A 15,790-nucleotide genomic window follows, 5' to 3' on the forward strand; every position below is an offset into this window, starting at 1 on the left:
TTGTTTTTGGGGAGGTTTTTGATTACCATTTCAATTTCGCTGCTTGTAATTGGTCTGTTTAGGTGTTCTATTTCTTCTTTATCTAGCTTTGGGTGGTTGTAGAGTTGTAGGAATTTGTCCATCTCCTCTAGATTGTTGAACTTGTTTCCATACAACTCTTCATAGTAGTTACTGATTATTCTTTTTATTTCTGCTGTGTCCGTTGTGATTTCTCCTCTTTCATTTCTGATCCTGTTTATTTGTGCTTTCTCCCTTTTTTCCTTTGTGAGCCTGGCTAGGGGTTTGTCTATTTTATTGATTTTTTTCGAAGAACCAGCTCTTGGTTTCATTGATCTTTTGGATTGTTTTTTTAGTTTCAATTTCATTTATTTCTGCTTTGGTTTTTATTATTTCTTTTCTTCTACTGGTTTTGGGTTTTTTTTGTTGTTCTTTTTCTAGATCTTTGAGCTTCGAGATTAGGTTGTTTCTTTGAGTTCTTTCTTGTTTCTTGATGTGAGCTTCTATTGCTATATATTTTCCTCTTATTACTGCTTTTGCTGCGTCCCATACATTTAGGATATTGGTGTCCTCCTTGTCATTCAATTCAAAGAATTTTTTAATTTCCTCTTTGATCTCCTCATTAGTCCAGTGGTCTTCCAGTAGTGTGGTTTTTAGTCTCCATGAGGTAGGAAAGTTCCTTGCCTTCTTTTTATGGTTTATTTCTAGCTTGATGCCTTCATGGTCAGAAAAGATGGTTGGTATGATTTCAATCTTGGTGTATCTGTTGATGTTTGTCTTGTGCCCCAGTATGTGATCGATCCTGGAGAATGATCCGTGTGCGCTTGAGAAAAATGTGTACTCCGTTTTTTGGGGGTTTAGTGTTCTATAGATGTCTGTTAAGCCCAAATGCTCTAGGTCCTTATTTAGAGCTTTAGTTTCTTTACTTATTTTTTGTCTTGTTGATCTATCCATTGTTGATAGTGGTGTGTTGAAGTCTCCCACTACATATGTGTTTTCTCTGATGTCTGTTTTCAGAGATGACAACAGTTGTCTGATGTATTTTGGTGCTCCTTCGTTTGGTGAGTATATGTTAATTAGTGTTATTTCTTCTTGAAGTATTGTCCCTTTGATCATAATGTAGTGACCGTTGGGATCCCTTTTTATTTTTTTGAGTTTGAAATCTGTTTTATCTGATATAAGTATAGCTGTTCCTGCTTTCTTTTTTGGTCCATTTGCTTGTAGGATTGTTTTCCATCCTTTAACTTTGAGTCTATTTTTATCTTTTGTAGCTAAATGTGTTTCCTGGAGACAGCAAAAGGTTGGGTTTTGTTTCTTAATCCAGGCTGCAACTTCTGTGTCTTTTTATTGAAGAGTTTAGTCCATTTACATTTAGGGTTAATATTGATATGTTAGCATTTGTATTTGCCATTGTGTTTGTCTTTCCTTTGATTTTATTTATTCTTTTAATATCTTTTTTTTCCCCTTGCCTTCTTTCGTTGTTATTCGTCCCTCTGAGGTTCTGGCTTTAGGATTCCTTGTAGTATTTTTTGGAGTGGGGGTTTATTGGTAATGAAGTTCCATAGTTTCTGTTTGTCTGGGAAGGTCCTTATTCTTTCTTCATAGAGGAAGGAGAGCTTTGCGGGATAGAGTATTCTTGGTTGACATCTGTTTTCTTGGAGTCTGTTGACTATGTCCTTCCACTCTCCTTGCCTGTAGTGTTTCTTCAGAGAAGTCTGATGTCAGCCTGATTGGTTTTCCTTTGAATGTTATTTGTTTCTTCCCTCTTGTCAGCTTCATTATTTTTTCCTTGTCCTGGATTCTTGGGAGCTTCACTATTATGTGTCTTGCTGTATTTTTCCTTTCGTCATGGAAGTTTGGTGTTCTTCTTGCTTCTTGTGTATCAATTTTCAGCTCCTTCTTCACATTTGGGAAGTTCTCTTCAATTATCTCCTGGAATATTTTCTCTGTTCCTACATCTCTCTCCTCTCCTTCTGGTATTCCTATAACTCTTATATTTCCTTTCCTCATGGTGTCAGATAGTTCCCGAAGTCTTTCTTCGTTCTTTTTCCTTCGTACTTCTCTTTCCTTTTCTGTTTTGGTTCTTTTTATTTCTGTGTCTTCAAGAGAACTTATTCGTTCTTCCATTTCATCTATTCTGCTTTCATTGCTTTTCCCAGAATTCTTTAGTTCTTCCATTAATTCTTTGATCTCCTGCATTTCTTTTACTTCCCTCTTTAGGGACTCAATTTCATTCTTCTGATCGTTGATTATTTTTCCCTTATCATTGTTTTCCTTTGAGTTCTGTCATTTTTTTAATCATGGCAATTTTAAATTCTCTTTCTGGAAGGCTCAGAAGTTCTTCCAAGTTACTGTCGTTGCAATCTGGGGGCTGGTTTTCTTTTTGTGGTGTGCTTCTTCCCTGAGGAGTTGCTATGTTGTGTGTGGTTCTTCTACTCCCTACTGTCTGTTTTCTAATTTGCCGTATGCATTGGGACACTGTGTTGCTGGGACTGGCCGGCATCTTGGGTGGGTGAGCTTCTCTGCTCCCCTCTGGCTCCTCCGGGAGCCATCTGTCAGTTTCAAGCCGTCTTTACTGAAGAAAGGTCCCTGTTCTAAAATGCCGATGTGGGGACACACTCCCCTGTGCTCCTGGTCTGCCCCGGTGGTGGGTTCCCTCTCCCCCTCTGGGCTTGGACTGCAGGCCAGAGGTGTTCTGGTGTGGGCGAACTTCCCTGGCTCACCTCTGTCTCCTGAGGGAGCCTTCTGCAGGCAGTCTTTACTGAAGAAATGTCCCTGTTCTAAAATGGCGATGCGGGACACACTCCCTGCGTGTCCAGTCTCAGGCACACTCTTCTGCGCGCCTGGTCTGCCCCGGCTTTGGGTACTCGCTCCCCCTGTGGGCTCAGACTACTGGTCGGCAGGGGCCCGGCGTGGGCTAACTTCCCAGCTGGCCACTGGCTCCTCCAGGAGCCTCTGCTGGTTTCTTTGAATCCTTCTGAAAGCAGAGTGGCAATACTTTGGAGCTGCTGTGTGACACTTCTCAGTATCTCCCCAGCTGGCTCCCCTGTTCACAGGACAGCAAGCTTCAGGCTTGGGAGGTTCGGCCGGCTTTGGCACCCTGGTGGAATTTAATAACACCGCATTTATTTCTGTATTGCTTTCTGTCTAATGACAAATGATATTGATTTTATTTTTGATGGATTTCTTTTAAAAAAAAAAAAAACAACAACAAAAAACTCCAGCATTTTTAAGCACAAAGGGGCAGTACTAGGAGGCGCCCACAGAGGGGTGGGCCAGCGAGACAGGGAAGGTCAGCAAGCTGGCGAGGAAGCCAGCGCTGTGGGTGACTGGAGCATCAGCCCAGTGGGGAGTTCTCGGAGTCAGTGTAGCACCTGGCCCTCAGCCTGCTCCCACCTGCCGGCCAGGGGCGATCCTGGGGTGTTTACACTGAATTCTCATCAGGCGTATTGCCACCATGCACTTCCTGTGGGCAGAGCAGCCCTGGCAGCTGGAGAGAATGCCGTGGCAAATAATGGTAGGTGTTGACAGTGACCTTTGTGGACAGAGTAAATGGGTGGGGCACCAGCAGTTTCTGCTGCACCCCAAATATGCTAAGCTTCGCCTACATTCTCCTCTTCTTGGTAAACAGCAACCCCATCTTTTGATGCTCTGGCCAAAAACTTCAGAGTCACCCTTAACCCCGTCTCATATCTCACATCCAGACCACATCTTATTGGCTCTACTTCTAAAATGTATTCAAAATCTGACTTTTCTTCTGGCCCTCACTTCTACCACATGGTTCAACCCCCCTCCTCTCTGTCCCCCATCAACCCCACTGCCTTCCAACTTAGGGTGCTCCTAACATAGCGCCTGGAACGAGCGATAGAATTACACTGCACACATCAGATTGCGTCGCTGCTCAGCTCGAAACCTTCCAGATGCCTCATCTTACTCTGAGTAAAAGCCAGGCGTCGTTGCAGTGGCCTGTAGCCCTCCGCTCGCCGCCTGCCGCCTGGTGCATGTCTGACATGTGTGCGTGCGTGTAGGCCTGTGTCCTCTGTTCTTGGCCTTCCATGCAGTCTGGATGTTCCTTTCTTTCCCCTTCCCTTCCATGCAGGTTACGGGATTCGTTCGTAAACTAGGTTTATTTGTCACAATTTGCATTGTATCTTTACCACTACATCCTGGCTGATTTTTAAAATGAAATTTTCCTCAGTAAATCTTACTTTTATAGTGTGCAGTTCTCTTGGTTTTGACAACAGCATGGAGTGGTGTATCCACTATCATGGTTCCATGCAGAGCATTTCATTTCCCTGAAAACGTTCCTGTTGCAGGGAAAACCCTACAAGGAAACTGCCTTTCTCCCCACTTTCCAGCCTTTATTTAGTGTCACATGAGATCTTAGCCTTTTCGGCCCGATTTTTCTCCTAGCAGAATGCATTTAAGGGTATTCATATTGTGCGATCTTACGAAGATTACTGTGTAAACCAGCAGTTCTTTACTCAAATGTCCTTTAGAATAAATTTATTAAAGCCAAAAATGAAAAAGTGAATTGATTTAAAGAAAAGTGAACAAAAATGATAGGGGCGGTGTGGTACGTAGGAGAAACATCTTGAGTAAGATTTGGAGATCATCAGTGTGACACAGACACGCTAGGGGAAGGCTGATTTATCTGCTGTACCTCCACCCGTAATTAGCCATCTACTCTGGGGAAGGCAACCCTTTGTTCTTCAGTTTCTGGTAAAGTGATCAGTAAAATACCCGATCTGGCTGTCAGCGCCTGTTTCCTTAGGAAGTGATGGCTCATAAGACACCAGCATCTGTGGGGCTTCGGGCAGCTCTGTAGCTTCAGCATTCTGTTGCGAAGCAGCTGGTCTCCAAAGTTGTTAGGGTCAGCACTTAGGGATGCTTTCTTAACATGTAAGGTGCTTTATTAACCTGTAGTGAGGAAATTAGAGCCAGCCGGCAGGAATGAGGTAAGCCTCCAGCTCAAGGCCCTAGTTCACGGAGGTCGTTCCTGCTGGACTTACCAAGCGTGAGATGGAGCGAGCCTGAGTGGGAGCTGCGGTAGTGCCTGGGGCTCCAGTGGTGCGTGATAACCTGCGAGCTCTGGCAGCCGCTTTTGTTACTGTGGCATCTGGACTTGAATGCCCATAGTTCTGTCCTTAGGTAGGTCTCAGTGAGAGAGAGTGATTCGGGGGGTTCGAAGCTTCCCAGAGTCTCACTGTGGTTCCTGGACGAGGCCGTCTTGTCACATCTTTGACAGTCTGTGCGTGTTTGAGACACCTACTGCTAATAGAAACTTACAGGAACCCTCAAGGAGACCACTGATGTTTGCTGATTTGGTTTTCGTTTTTAAAGATGGACAGACTCATAGTAATTCCTTTTTAAATCACAATTAATGACTTCTTAAAATCTTTGATCAGGTTGCCCTTTTGTTTTTAAATTGGAAATTGAGTTGTCAATGTGAAATCAGTAATGTTTTATTTACATGTGACCCATAGTAATATTTATTTTACTTTTTACTTGTAGTAATGAATGTTATAACTATTGAAGATTATAAGAGCACATACTGGCCAAAATTGGATGGTGCCATAGATCAGCTTTTAACCCAGAGTCCTGGTGACTATATCCCCATATCCTATGAACAGATATACAGGTAAGTCAGAGTTAATTTGTCTGGGTTTGAGAGGGTATGTTGGGTTCTTAGCCGCTTGAAATAGGACAGTATGTATGCAGAAAACATACAATACGTAAGATGAAGCTCTCAGCTATTTACAAGTGGAGGTTTGATTAAAACTGTTTGCTCAAAATTGGTTTTCAAATCAAGATTTGAATTAACCCCACTCAGACTTCTTCCCACTTCACCCTGCCACCCGTTATAGAAAATAAAAAACTTTGGGCCTCCCCAGTGGCTCAGCGGTTGAGCGCTGGGTTGCGAAGCTGCCCGCGGCCTCTGCAGCGCCGGTTCGATCCCCAGCTGCTCCCCGGCCACCGGAGGAGGGTCCCACATGGCGCGCAGACCTCTCCTGCCGCCCGCTGCTCCCCTCAGCAGTATGCTTTGGTCCTTCTGCCTGCTCTGCTCCCCGCTCTGGCTCTGGTGAATTCTCTCACCCTCCCGCGCTTCTGACTGTACCCTGTGCTTGTATAAATAAACATATAAATAAATCTTAAAAAAAAAAAGAAAAGAAAAGAAAAAACTTTGGAGGAGAGTGAAAAAGGCAAGAATGACAGTGAAATAGATATTTTTAGCTTCCAAGGAGTCTCTAGCTTAGTCTGTTGATGTTTATCGACACAGTTCTAGTTTTGGTTATTTGTTCCCAGCTCCTGGTAAATGAAAGCAGCACAATAGGGAGGAATTGGTGTGTGTTGTGTGTGTGTGTGTGTGTGTGATATCAACTTAGTGACGAGGAAGAAGTGACAACTGTTACAGCTGTGATTGGTCTCTTAGTTTAAGCCTGAAATTATTTGACCTGTGCTGTATATGGAAAGTGTGCTTTTACCTTGGGTGGAATTAAGCACTTTAACGCTAACTTAGTTTTTCTGTTGTTTTTCTCCCTGTAGTTGTGTGTATAAATGTGTATGCCAGCAGCACTCAGAACAGATGTATAGTGATCTGATTAAGAAGATAACTAATCACTTACAGAGAGTTTCAAAGGAGCTGCAGGTAAAGAACTGATTGTGTGGGTTTTGCTTCCTTGGGATCTTCGACTGTTTGGAATTTGCTTATGTAATATATATATATCTAGATGCTGTTTAATTTGATTATGATGTAAAATTATAAATATTTTCTAGGTGAATAGTGATCAAACTGTCTAATCTTTGGAGTAGATTGTTAATATGAAAATTTGATGAAAATCATGAAAATTTTTAGATTGAATTTATTTCAGACTTTAACTGATTCTATTTATTACCGTGATAATGTTTCTTTTATTTTTTCTGTTAAGTTCAGGATTTGTTGACTTTTATACTGTAAATATGTATGTTAATTTTTTTCTAGAACCTTTTTTAAAAATTTGAAGAGTGGATTACCAACTAGTTTCTAATATTTGCTAATATAAAAACTGAAGCCAACATCTTGTTGATAAACCCTCTAAAGATGACCGTTATCCCAGCTGTAAAATCTGGGGCAAATTATGGAAAATATTCTGTTTAAGGAAGTACTGGGCCTCTTGATCCCCACTCCACCCCTCCCCACCTCAGAAAAGTTTCCAGTGCTTGAAGGTCAGGTACTATCTTTATGCCAGGATCAGATCACATTTTAGTGCTGGTGTAGAAATGACAGATGTGTAGAAGTCACCCAGCGATAGATAAGCAGGGCCCACACCTGGCAGTCCCACAGCAGGAAAGGGTGCTAGCAGTCTGAAATCATCGCTTCTAGCAAGTGCTGGGCATGATTTGGGCTTGGATGTTGTTCATCTATCTTGTAAACTGATGTGTCTTAATGTTAACCCCAAATGATTACTGTACCAACTAGCTTTTTTTTTTTTTTTTTAAATTATAGCCAGTGCTGTGTTTTACCATAGCCAAGTAAATTTTTTCTTCACATTTTTGTCTCTAAGTACAAACATATTTAGTGCCTAGGCATTGCGGATAACTTTAGCTGTAACTCAAGATTGGTGCATTTTAACTTTGAATGATCTGCTTACCAATTCTTCATCCCACTTTCTCTCTGAATTCCCACATTTGTATAATTTATTGTCAGATCCTGTTTACTTCCTATTTCTATCTTTGTTTTTGTTCTCTACCGTCCATTTGGTATTATCCAGTTCAGGCCACCATCACTTCATATATTTTACTGAAATGCTCATCATAGCTGGTTGCTCTGACTTATTCTTGGATTTCAGTCAGAGTGACTGTTTGCCTCTCTGCTCCTGCATGCTGAACTTACTTCAGGTCGGTAGACATTTCATGGGCTCTCTCACCTTTTGGCCTTTGCCATGTTAACTTGACTGCTTGGCACATTCTTTTTTCCCCTCTGCCTTTATTATTTGGTGAGCATGAACTCAGTCTTTAGGCTACACCTTAGACATTATTTGTTTTGGGAAACATCTTGTTCCCTCAAGTCTGGGTTTGGGGTCCCTCTAACACCCACTACATTTTTATAGTTCATCATGTATTATAATTTCTTGTTTACCTGTTTTCTTTATCCTCACACTCTACCTCCTATCCCTCCTTACTCTGTTCTGAGAGGGCAGAATTTTTCTGTCCTTATTAGTGTGTTATCATTACCTAGTCCAGTCCTTGATACTTACGAGGCATTGAATACTTAGTGAATAAAATGCATATTGAATGTCTACAAATAAATATTTACCATTTGTTGGATAGTGAAAGGTGTTCTTGTAGGACTCTGAGTGTGAGTGTGCCTTTAACTTGAAGCTGGGAGGTCTTTCAGGTGCAGGCAGTACCAGAACTTTTATTTCCGTAGGCCAGCAAAGACTCAGTGACCTCAAAAAGGACTGTTTTAACACTGTTTTGCTATTATTGAAATGTCAAGGATTCTTCTAGAGCAGAAAGCAAGCCATTTCTGTTCAAAATTATAAGGATTAAAAATGTTACTTGTCTTGCTTATAAAAGTTGTCTGTGAAATGTGAATTGGAGCCACGTAATGTGCATCAGACCTGTGCTGTGCCTTCCCTGTGGGCCATTCATTTGACTGAGAGCAGGGTGATGTGCTGAATTTGTCATGTTGCGCTTTCTGCTTGAGTAGATTTTTCTTGTATTCAGTTTTGTAACACTGAAAGACCTCTTTTCATTCTTATGGTTAGAATATTATTGTGAAAATCTTTTAAAAATTGGGGGGCTATAGCATTGTATTATCAGGCTCAAACTAATTATGGTTTGGGAAGACAGGGGCTACATTTTTTGGCATGAGTTTTCGAAACCAGTTATCAGTAAGTTGAAGGTAAACTGTTGGACACACAGGATCTCTGAAATTCGGAGTGTTTCTGAGCTTTTGGAAGGGGTGGATTCCCGTCAGTATGTGAGAGCTTCCTCATTCTTTAGCATGAATGTGTAAAAGTTGATTGTACCTGACATTATCGATGTCTCTTAATTCAGTCACTTTTGATTGATGGATATTTAGGTTGCTTCTGATCTCTGTCAGTTACTAATAGTACTGCAGTGAGTAATCAATCTTGTGAGTAATTTATGAGGGCCACATGGGGGTCTCCAAGACTTGTACCTGCGTGTACTTCTGCCAGTTATGTATGTATCAGACTGCTTGTTTCCCCGACCCTTACCAAGGCAGTGGACTGTGAAATTAAATAACCTTCGTTTTATCTTAATGCAGGAATAATTCTTATTAAAAATTAAAACATAGCTAGAGAGTGATATCTCGATGTATGTTTATTGGTAAATGTAAAAGCAAGGTAAGATATAAAACCAGGAAATTTAATTTTCAGAGTCACTGCATGTCTCAGAATTTAGCAGTATGGCTTGTGAAAAAAATCTTACTTCACATGAACCTTTTTGTCAGATTATAGAGTCTAGCTATTATTAGGTAACAGTGGAGTGGACAAAAACATGGGGCACTGGGCTTTTTGTCTTAAGTCTGCTGCCCAGCAGCTTCTTGTGATTAAAATGCTAATATCACCTCCTGTAAATTTTCTCAACACCAGATGAAGTGGCTTTGTAAGTTTTAAGATATTTTTCTTTTACTTCCTGCTTGGCAAAGGCCACTTCATTCTTTTTTCCAGGCATGCACCCATTTGTGTTGTCTTCCTGGAGCCTTTCTTTGCACTGCCCTCAAAACAAAACAGAACAGGCAGTTGGAACTTCTGCTTCTGTGTACTCAGCATCTTGGCAGTAATAGCTCTGTTAACTCTATAACACAGCCGATTGTGCTACGTTGTTTCTAAAACTTCCATGTCTCCCCATTGTACAGGTGATCCTTTGAGGCTAGGGACTCTGTTTTGTCTTTTAATCCTTAGTACCTGACCCAGTTACACCTCAGCAACCGCTTATTGAAGGTTGGGCAACCGAAATTTGACCTATCCTGGTGGAAAGGGTGGCGTAATTAGCCTTGTATGACCACTAATCTTTTTGTTTTCTCAATGCTTACTCATTTTCTTACTTTATTGTTCAGTTAATTCAGTTCATTAATTGATTGTAACAAGTATGTGGTATAATCCCGGGGAAATCTCTGCTTTATAGAGGCTTTCAGGTAGTTTCACTAGGATGAAACAATAATACAGGCCAGGCCTGGGGCCCAGAGCAGTGTTTCTGGGTGGAGCCTTTTGTTGGCAGCTCTGAGTTTCAAAATGAAGTACTGTTACTGTGAGCTGAAACCAGAATGTGGCGATGAATTGCCTTTGGCAGATAGTCAGAAATTTAGCGTTGGGGTTGTTAAATCAATGATTTGGACCTTCAGGACGGCAGCCTCTGTCTTTCAAGGGCATCTTAAAATAGCTGCTGGTTTGTCTAGTTTATATTTCAGTGTGACTTCTCTCTCACAAGGTGTATGTTCTTGGAGAGGCTGAAGAGTTTATGATATAATCTTCCCTATTCCCCAGTTAGTCACTTAAAAACTAGAGAATACTGTTTTTGATATTTTAAAAGATTATTTTAATTTGTTCAACCTAAAGGTTTGCATAAACAGCATAATCTAATTGCTGCCTCTTTAAAAAGAATGTGGCTTTCATTTTGGAAAGAATAACTTTGCCATCACTTCAGTAACTTTGAAAAGTTTTTATTGTTTTTAAATTAATAAAAACATGTAACTAAACTACATGTAACCCCACTCAGTTTTCTGCTTACTGTTATTTTTCGTACTTGTACATCCATACTTTTTTACTTACTGTTTTACTCACTATGGGATTGTTTGAACTGTGACAGTATATTTTGCCTTAGTTTTTAAAAAAATCTGCTTCCCTCTTTGTGCTTAATCCCTCTATATTTAAGTGTGATAATGAAATTCTCTATTTTATTTTCCCTTTTTATGTCTCAAAACCCTCCAAATGTCAATTTCCAATTTTTTTTTTTGATATAACAATGAACAATAGAAATAGAACATGATAGAGGGAAAATTGGCTAGTTTAGTGAATGATATTCTGGTTAGTTTTGGAGACTTTTAGCAGTCACTGTTCTTTGGGTAGGGGTCAGACTAGGGTGTCCAAATGCCTTGGGTTTCTTCTTAGGGTACCTCATATTCACGTCTGACTTTACTTCTTTATTCAAGTCAGTTTCATTCTCAGACTTGAGGTTTCACATTCATCTTTGACCCCTTTTTTCTCCCTCACTTTTCTCTAGGTGAGAGTCAAAGTGGATAGAAATCTTTAATTTTATTGGGTTCTGCCCCCTTTTGTTCCCATTGTTGTCATCCTTTGTGTGTCACTTATTACCTCATGCTTGCACTAGTGTCATGTTCGCCTAAGTGGTTTGTCTTTTAGTCTTTTGGTTGAGTAGTCTTCTAAAACTGTTAATTTGATGGGCATACACTCTTGTTCAAAAACCTTAAAAACTCCCTGTTGCCTTTCTCAGTTAATCGAAGTGGATTGCTTGGTCGCTATAAAATACGGAGCTGGTTGATTGGTTGTAGGGGTTTGCTGCGGGAAACCTGATGACACAGATAACACTTTCCTGTCCACATATGCCAGGTACTCTTTTAGGTACCACTGTAGATAGATCTTGATAAGACTGAATGATTTAGACCAACCCTCCAACTGAAAACAATTTTAAATAATGGATCCGGGATCTAATAAAAAAGTAGAGTTAATAGGACCAAGATCTGGAGAAGAAGGAAACTCAGGGGGACTACCTCTGAGCTATTTCTGTACTGGGCAATCTTTTATTCAGAGACAGAGGCTATTAGGTTGAGAAGTTTAATAGAGCTTTAAGGGACTGAGAAGGATAGAGACAGGGTACCTTAGGGAGTGTAGGCCCAGGAAACCGAAGGCTCATACCCAAGAACGGTCAGAATAACAAGTTAGAGGTGAAACTTGTAGCTGGTGCCTGATTCCTAACTGGAGTCAGATGGTGTGGGTTTTCTAGTGCCTCTAGATGCTTGCTGGAAGCTAAGGTAAATTATCTCCGCAAAAAAAATAACATCCTAGGCATCAGTTTGTTTCCACCATTTTTCATGAACAGTGCTTGACACAATCAGAAATAACTAGTAGTATTAACAGTAGGTGATCATAAAACCAAGAGAAATCGTGACACATCTTTAGACACGATTGAGAGAATTCATTGCCTATAATCTTTCACTTTGAAGAAACAGGGAAGAATTGTCCTTCAGATACAAGGAAAATGTCCCTAGGTAAAGACTTGCAGAATCAGGTAAGAATGAAGAAAACAGAAATTAAATAAGTGATCGTAGCATGAAAAATGATGTATAAAATGTATAAAATTAAAAAAATATGGAAAAAATAATGTCAAAATACATGACAGTTGCATATAAGTTGGAAGAGAGTAAATGGATTTGAAAATGTTCTGATGATCTCTCATTGTATAGGAAGAAGTAAGAGTACTCATTTCTTTTAGGCTATGGTAAAACAAGAATGCGGTCTGTAATCTTAGGGTAACTACTAAGAGGACAGCAAATGAAAATATAATTAACAAGATAAAAGGGAAAATGGAATAATTTAAAATAAGCAAAGAAATCAGGAAAGGCTAGAGAAAGATATCCAGAAAACAGATGGGCCAGTGGAAATCAGTTAAGATAGATTTAGACCAGTTTATCAATTCTTATATAAGGGTTAAAGACTGTTGCATTTCAAAAAGTAAACAGTTATAGGACTGAATGTAGTACTGCACCCTTAATAAAATTTGCTAACATGAGGCATAAGGAGACAGAAAGATTGTAAGTAAATGATGGAAAAGGGTATACCAGTAAGTATTAGCCAGAAGAAAGATGATACAGCTGCACTGCTACAACAAGCAGTAGATTCAGAGCAAAGGTGTTAACTGGCTATAGAGAGAACCTTTTAGTATGACAAGGTTCAGTTACTAGGAAGATGATGATTCCAAATTTGTATATATCCAATAATATAGCCACAAAAAGAGCAGAACCCAAAGGAGTAGCAAATCTACTATCCTAGTGAGACATCAGCTCAGAGTTCAGCGTGAATGTGAGGCTCCATAAGAAGAAACCCACGGTGATATGCCCATTGGGTATTTGGACACCTTCGTCTGACTCTTCCCCAGAACTGTGACTGCCGCAACGGACTTCTCCCAAACTAGTCAAGAACATGATTCACTGAACTAGTAAACCAGTTTTCTCTTTCTTGTTATCCTACTCATTAGTATATCAGAACATCAGAATTGGAAATTCACATTTTGAGAATTGGAATTCACACATTCACACGGAAAAGGAAGAGTAAATGTTGGAAGTCAGGAGAATGATAGTTGTGGTTTGTGGGAAGGGTGTACTGATCATTTTAATACCCTGGAAGGTGATGAGTAATAGGCGAGAGAGAGGAAATGAGGCCCAAACCTTGCTAATATTTCCCCTGTACAACTTGCCCTGCCATCTCCCTAATGTAGGGCCTTTTTGGTAGTTGCCTGAAAAATAGAAAAAGATTGCTCGTTTGCTTATAGGCCCGGCACTTTCCCTCTGTCCATTTGGTTTATTTTTTAGATTTACCATGTCATCCATTTTTTTAACCTGCTGACTGTCCATTTACCCAAAAATTTGCAGAAGCCCATTTGCCTCCACAAGGGTTTCCAGGCTCTACGCACTCTAAACCCAGCAAGGCGGTCTAACCATATTTTGCTTTATCTTTGTGTCTTTATATATATATATATATACACACACACATATATATATATCTTTGTGTCTTTCAAATATCTTTAATTTCAAACATCTTTGTGCATTTTCCATGGTTTCTCACGGTTTCTTCTTTCCTCCTCTTTCTTTCTCCAAAGGGGACATTCTCCTTGTCTGTGAGGGTTCACTATTCCTCATAGGCTTAATCTCTTCCTTTTCATTGCTTCTCTGTCACTTTATTTGTGTTGTTGCTGTAGTCTTTAGCACTTTGGCATATACTTAGTTACTAAGGAGGATGTCACCTTTGTGACACTGAGCTTCTGGAGGGGGTAAGAATGCTGACTTAGTGTGGTTTCCTGAGCCCATTGTCTTCTGAAACTAAGTTGAGTAAGCGCTCGTGCTGGTCATAACGCTGTTGACCAAGTGTCTCTAATGCTCTTCCGTCTGAATATGTGGTAAGATTGTGCTTTTCTAGCCCACGGAAGTTGAATTGGCTCAGTGACTGGCTTTGGCTTGTGAATGGTGAGAGTGCACCCAGAGCCGAGCCTGCGAGGTTCACTGCAATTCCCCATGTTCCCCTTTCCGTGCCAGCGTTCCGGGGTGGAGGCTCCTGAATGTGGGCCCCTGAGTAAAGCTAAGAGGGAACAGACTTTCCAGATGGGCTTGGAATATATGTGTGAAAGATAACTTTTCTGTATTTGTTTTCCTGATTTTTAAAATTTTTTTTGAGACGCAAATCACATATCCCAACATTATCTTGTAAGAGTGTGTATCTCAGTGTGTTTTAGTGTAATCACAGAATTGTGCCACCATCACCATTAATTTCAAAACGTTTTAGTTACCCCAGGAAGAACCCCCAAATTCATTAGCAGTCACTCAGTTTCTTTCCTCCCTCCCTCAGCTGCTAACAATCACCAGTCTCCTCTGTCTCTGGCTTTGCCTGTTCTGGACATTTCACAGAAATGGAATCAGACAATATGTGGCCTTTTGTGTCTGATTTAGTTTAGCTTAGTATTTTTCAAGGTACATCATGTTTACAGCATGATTAATACTTCATTCCTTTTTGTGACTGAATTCTAGTCCATTGTGTGGTTATGCTGTGTTTTGCTTATCCACACTTCATTATCTTAAGTCCCTGAGAATTTGGGGGTGGTTTTTGTTGACTGATACATCAGTCAAAGAATTTGAATTCAAGTTTAGAATTTGAATTTGACAATATTTAGAATACACTGTTTTGCCCCACTACATAAGGATAATTGAACTTAATGGACATAAGCTCCTTTACTCATAAAACTGTCTTAAATGACACTCCCATATTTTGATTAGTTTTGTGTAGATCTGAATTGAAGCTGTGTGGACATTTTCGCTGCATGTAGTGTTGATAAATTTATTGTATGTTTTAATGTGCTTTATCAAATTGAGAGTATATATTCACTTTCACCAAATAAAAATATTCTCATTTTGACCCAGTAATACTAGCCAGTAATCCACCAGCAAATGTGTTTCTTCCAGCAGGTTCTTTGTCCATGATTTGTAACTTACATTGTACATTTCCCCAGTAAATAAAGTGTTTAATCAGAGACTTAGTTCCCAGGCCAGGTAAATAACGATTGTAGGGAATAGCATCGACAGTGCACCCTGCATTCAGTGTCCTGAGGAGAAACCACAGAAACAGATGAAAGAAAATGGTAGAGCAGTTTCTTCCTCAAGGCTGAATTTAGAAGAGTTTAAATGAACATTTATCAGGTATTTTGATTAAAATGAATTAAAATTTAAGCCATTTATTAAAATAAGATTAGTTTTGATTTTCTTAAGCTAAATATATCTTGGTTGAGTTATAGTTTGATTCTCAAATCAATTAATAATAGAAATTAATAGAAATTAAACCACAATCAGCCAACATTACTTAACTTTGAGTCACTTCACAGACACCAGATTACAAATAAAAATGTTACTGCCGAGCTACATTGAGCCAGATTCTGTTGCTGTTTGAAATCGGAGAAAGGGTTGTGTTGCTATTTGTGTTTTGTCCAGCGGGTGGCAGCATAACTCAACTAGTGTCTTGTACATGTCATTTTGAAATTTTATTTTAAATGACTGTGCTTT

The 15,790-nt window shown here is 39.9% G+C and overlaps 1 protein-coding gene across 4 annotated transcripts in view; it reads left to right on the forward strand.

Annotated features, from left to right (window-relative positions):
- The window catches only part of CACUL1 (CDK2 associated cullin domain 1), a gene marked incomplete at its 5' end in the record, with an annotated part of 54,569 nt that overhangs the window by 16,796 nt on the left and 21,983 nt on the right, over positions 1 to 15,790 (forward strand). For all 4 annotated transcript variants that reach the window (XM_084245173.1, XM_084245171.1, XM_084245172.1 and 1 more), the window contains 2 exons: positions 5,512 to 5,638; positions 6,544 to 6,646. In XM_084245173.1, the coding sequence (XP_084101299.1) occupies positions 5,512 to 5,638; positions 6,544 to 6,646 (230 nt within the window). The remainder of the gene's footprint in view (positions 1 to 5,511; positions 5,639 to 6,543; positions 6,647 to 15,790) is intronic.

Source organism: Talpa europaea (genome assembly GCF_964194135.1).
Source record: "Talpa europaea genome assembly, chromosome: 10".
Lineage (NCBI taxonomy): Eukaryota > Metazoa > Chordata > Mammalia > Eulipotyphla > Talpidae > Talpa > Talpa europaea.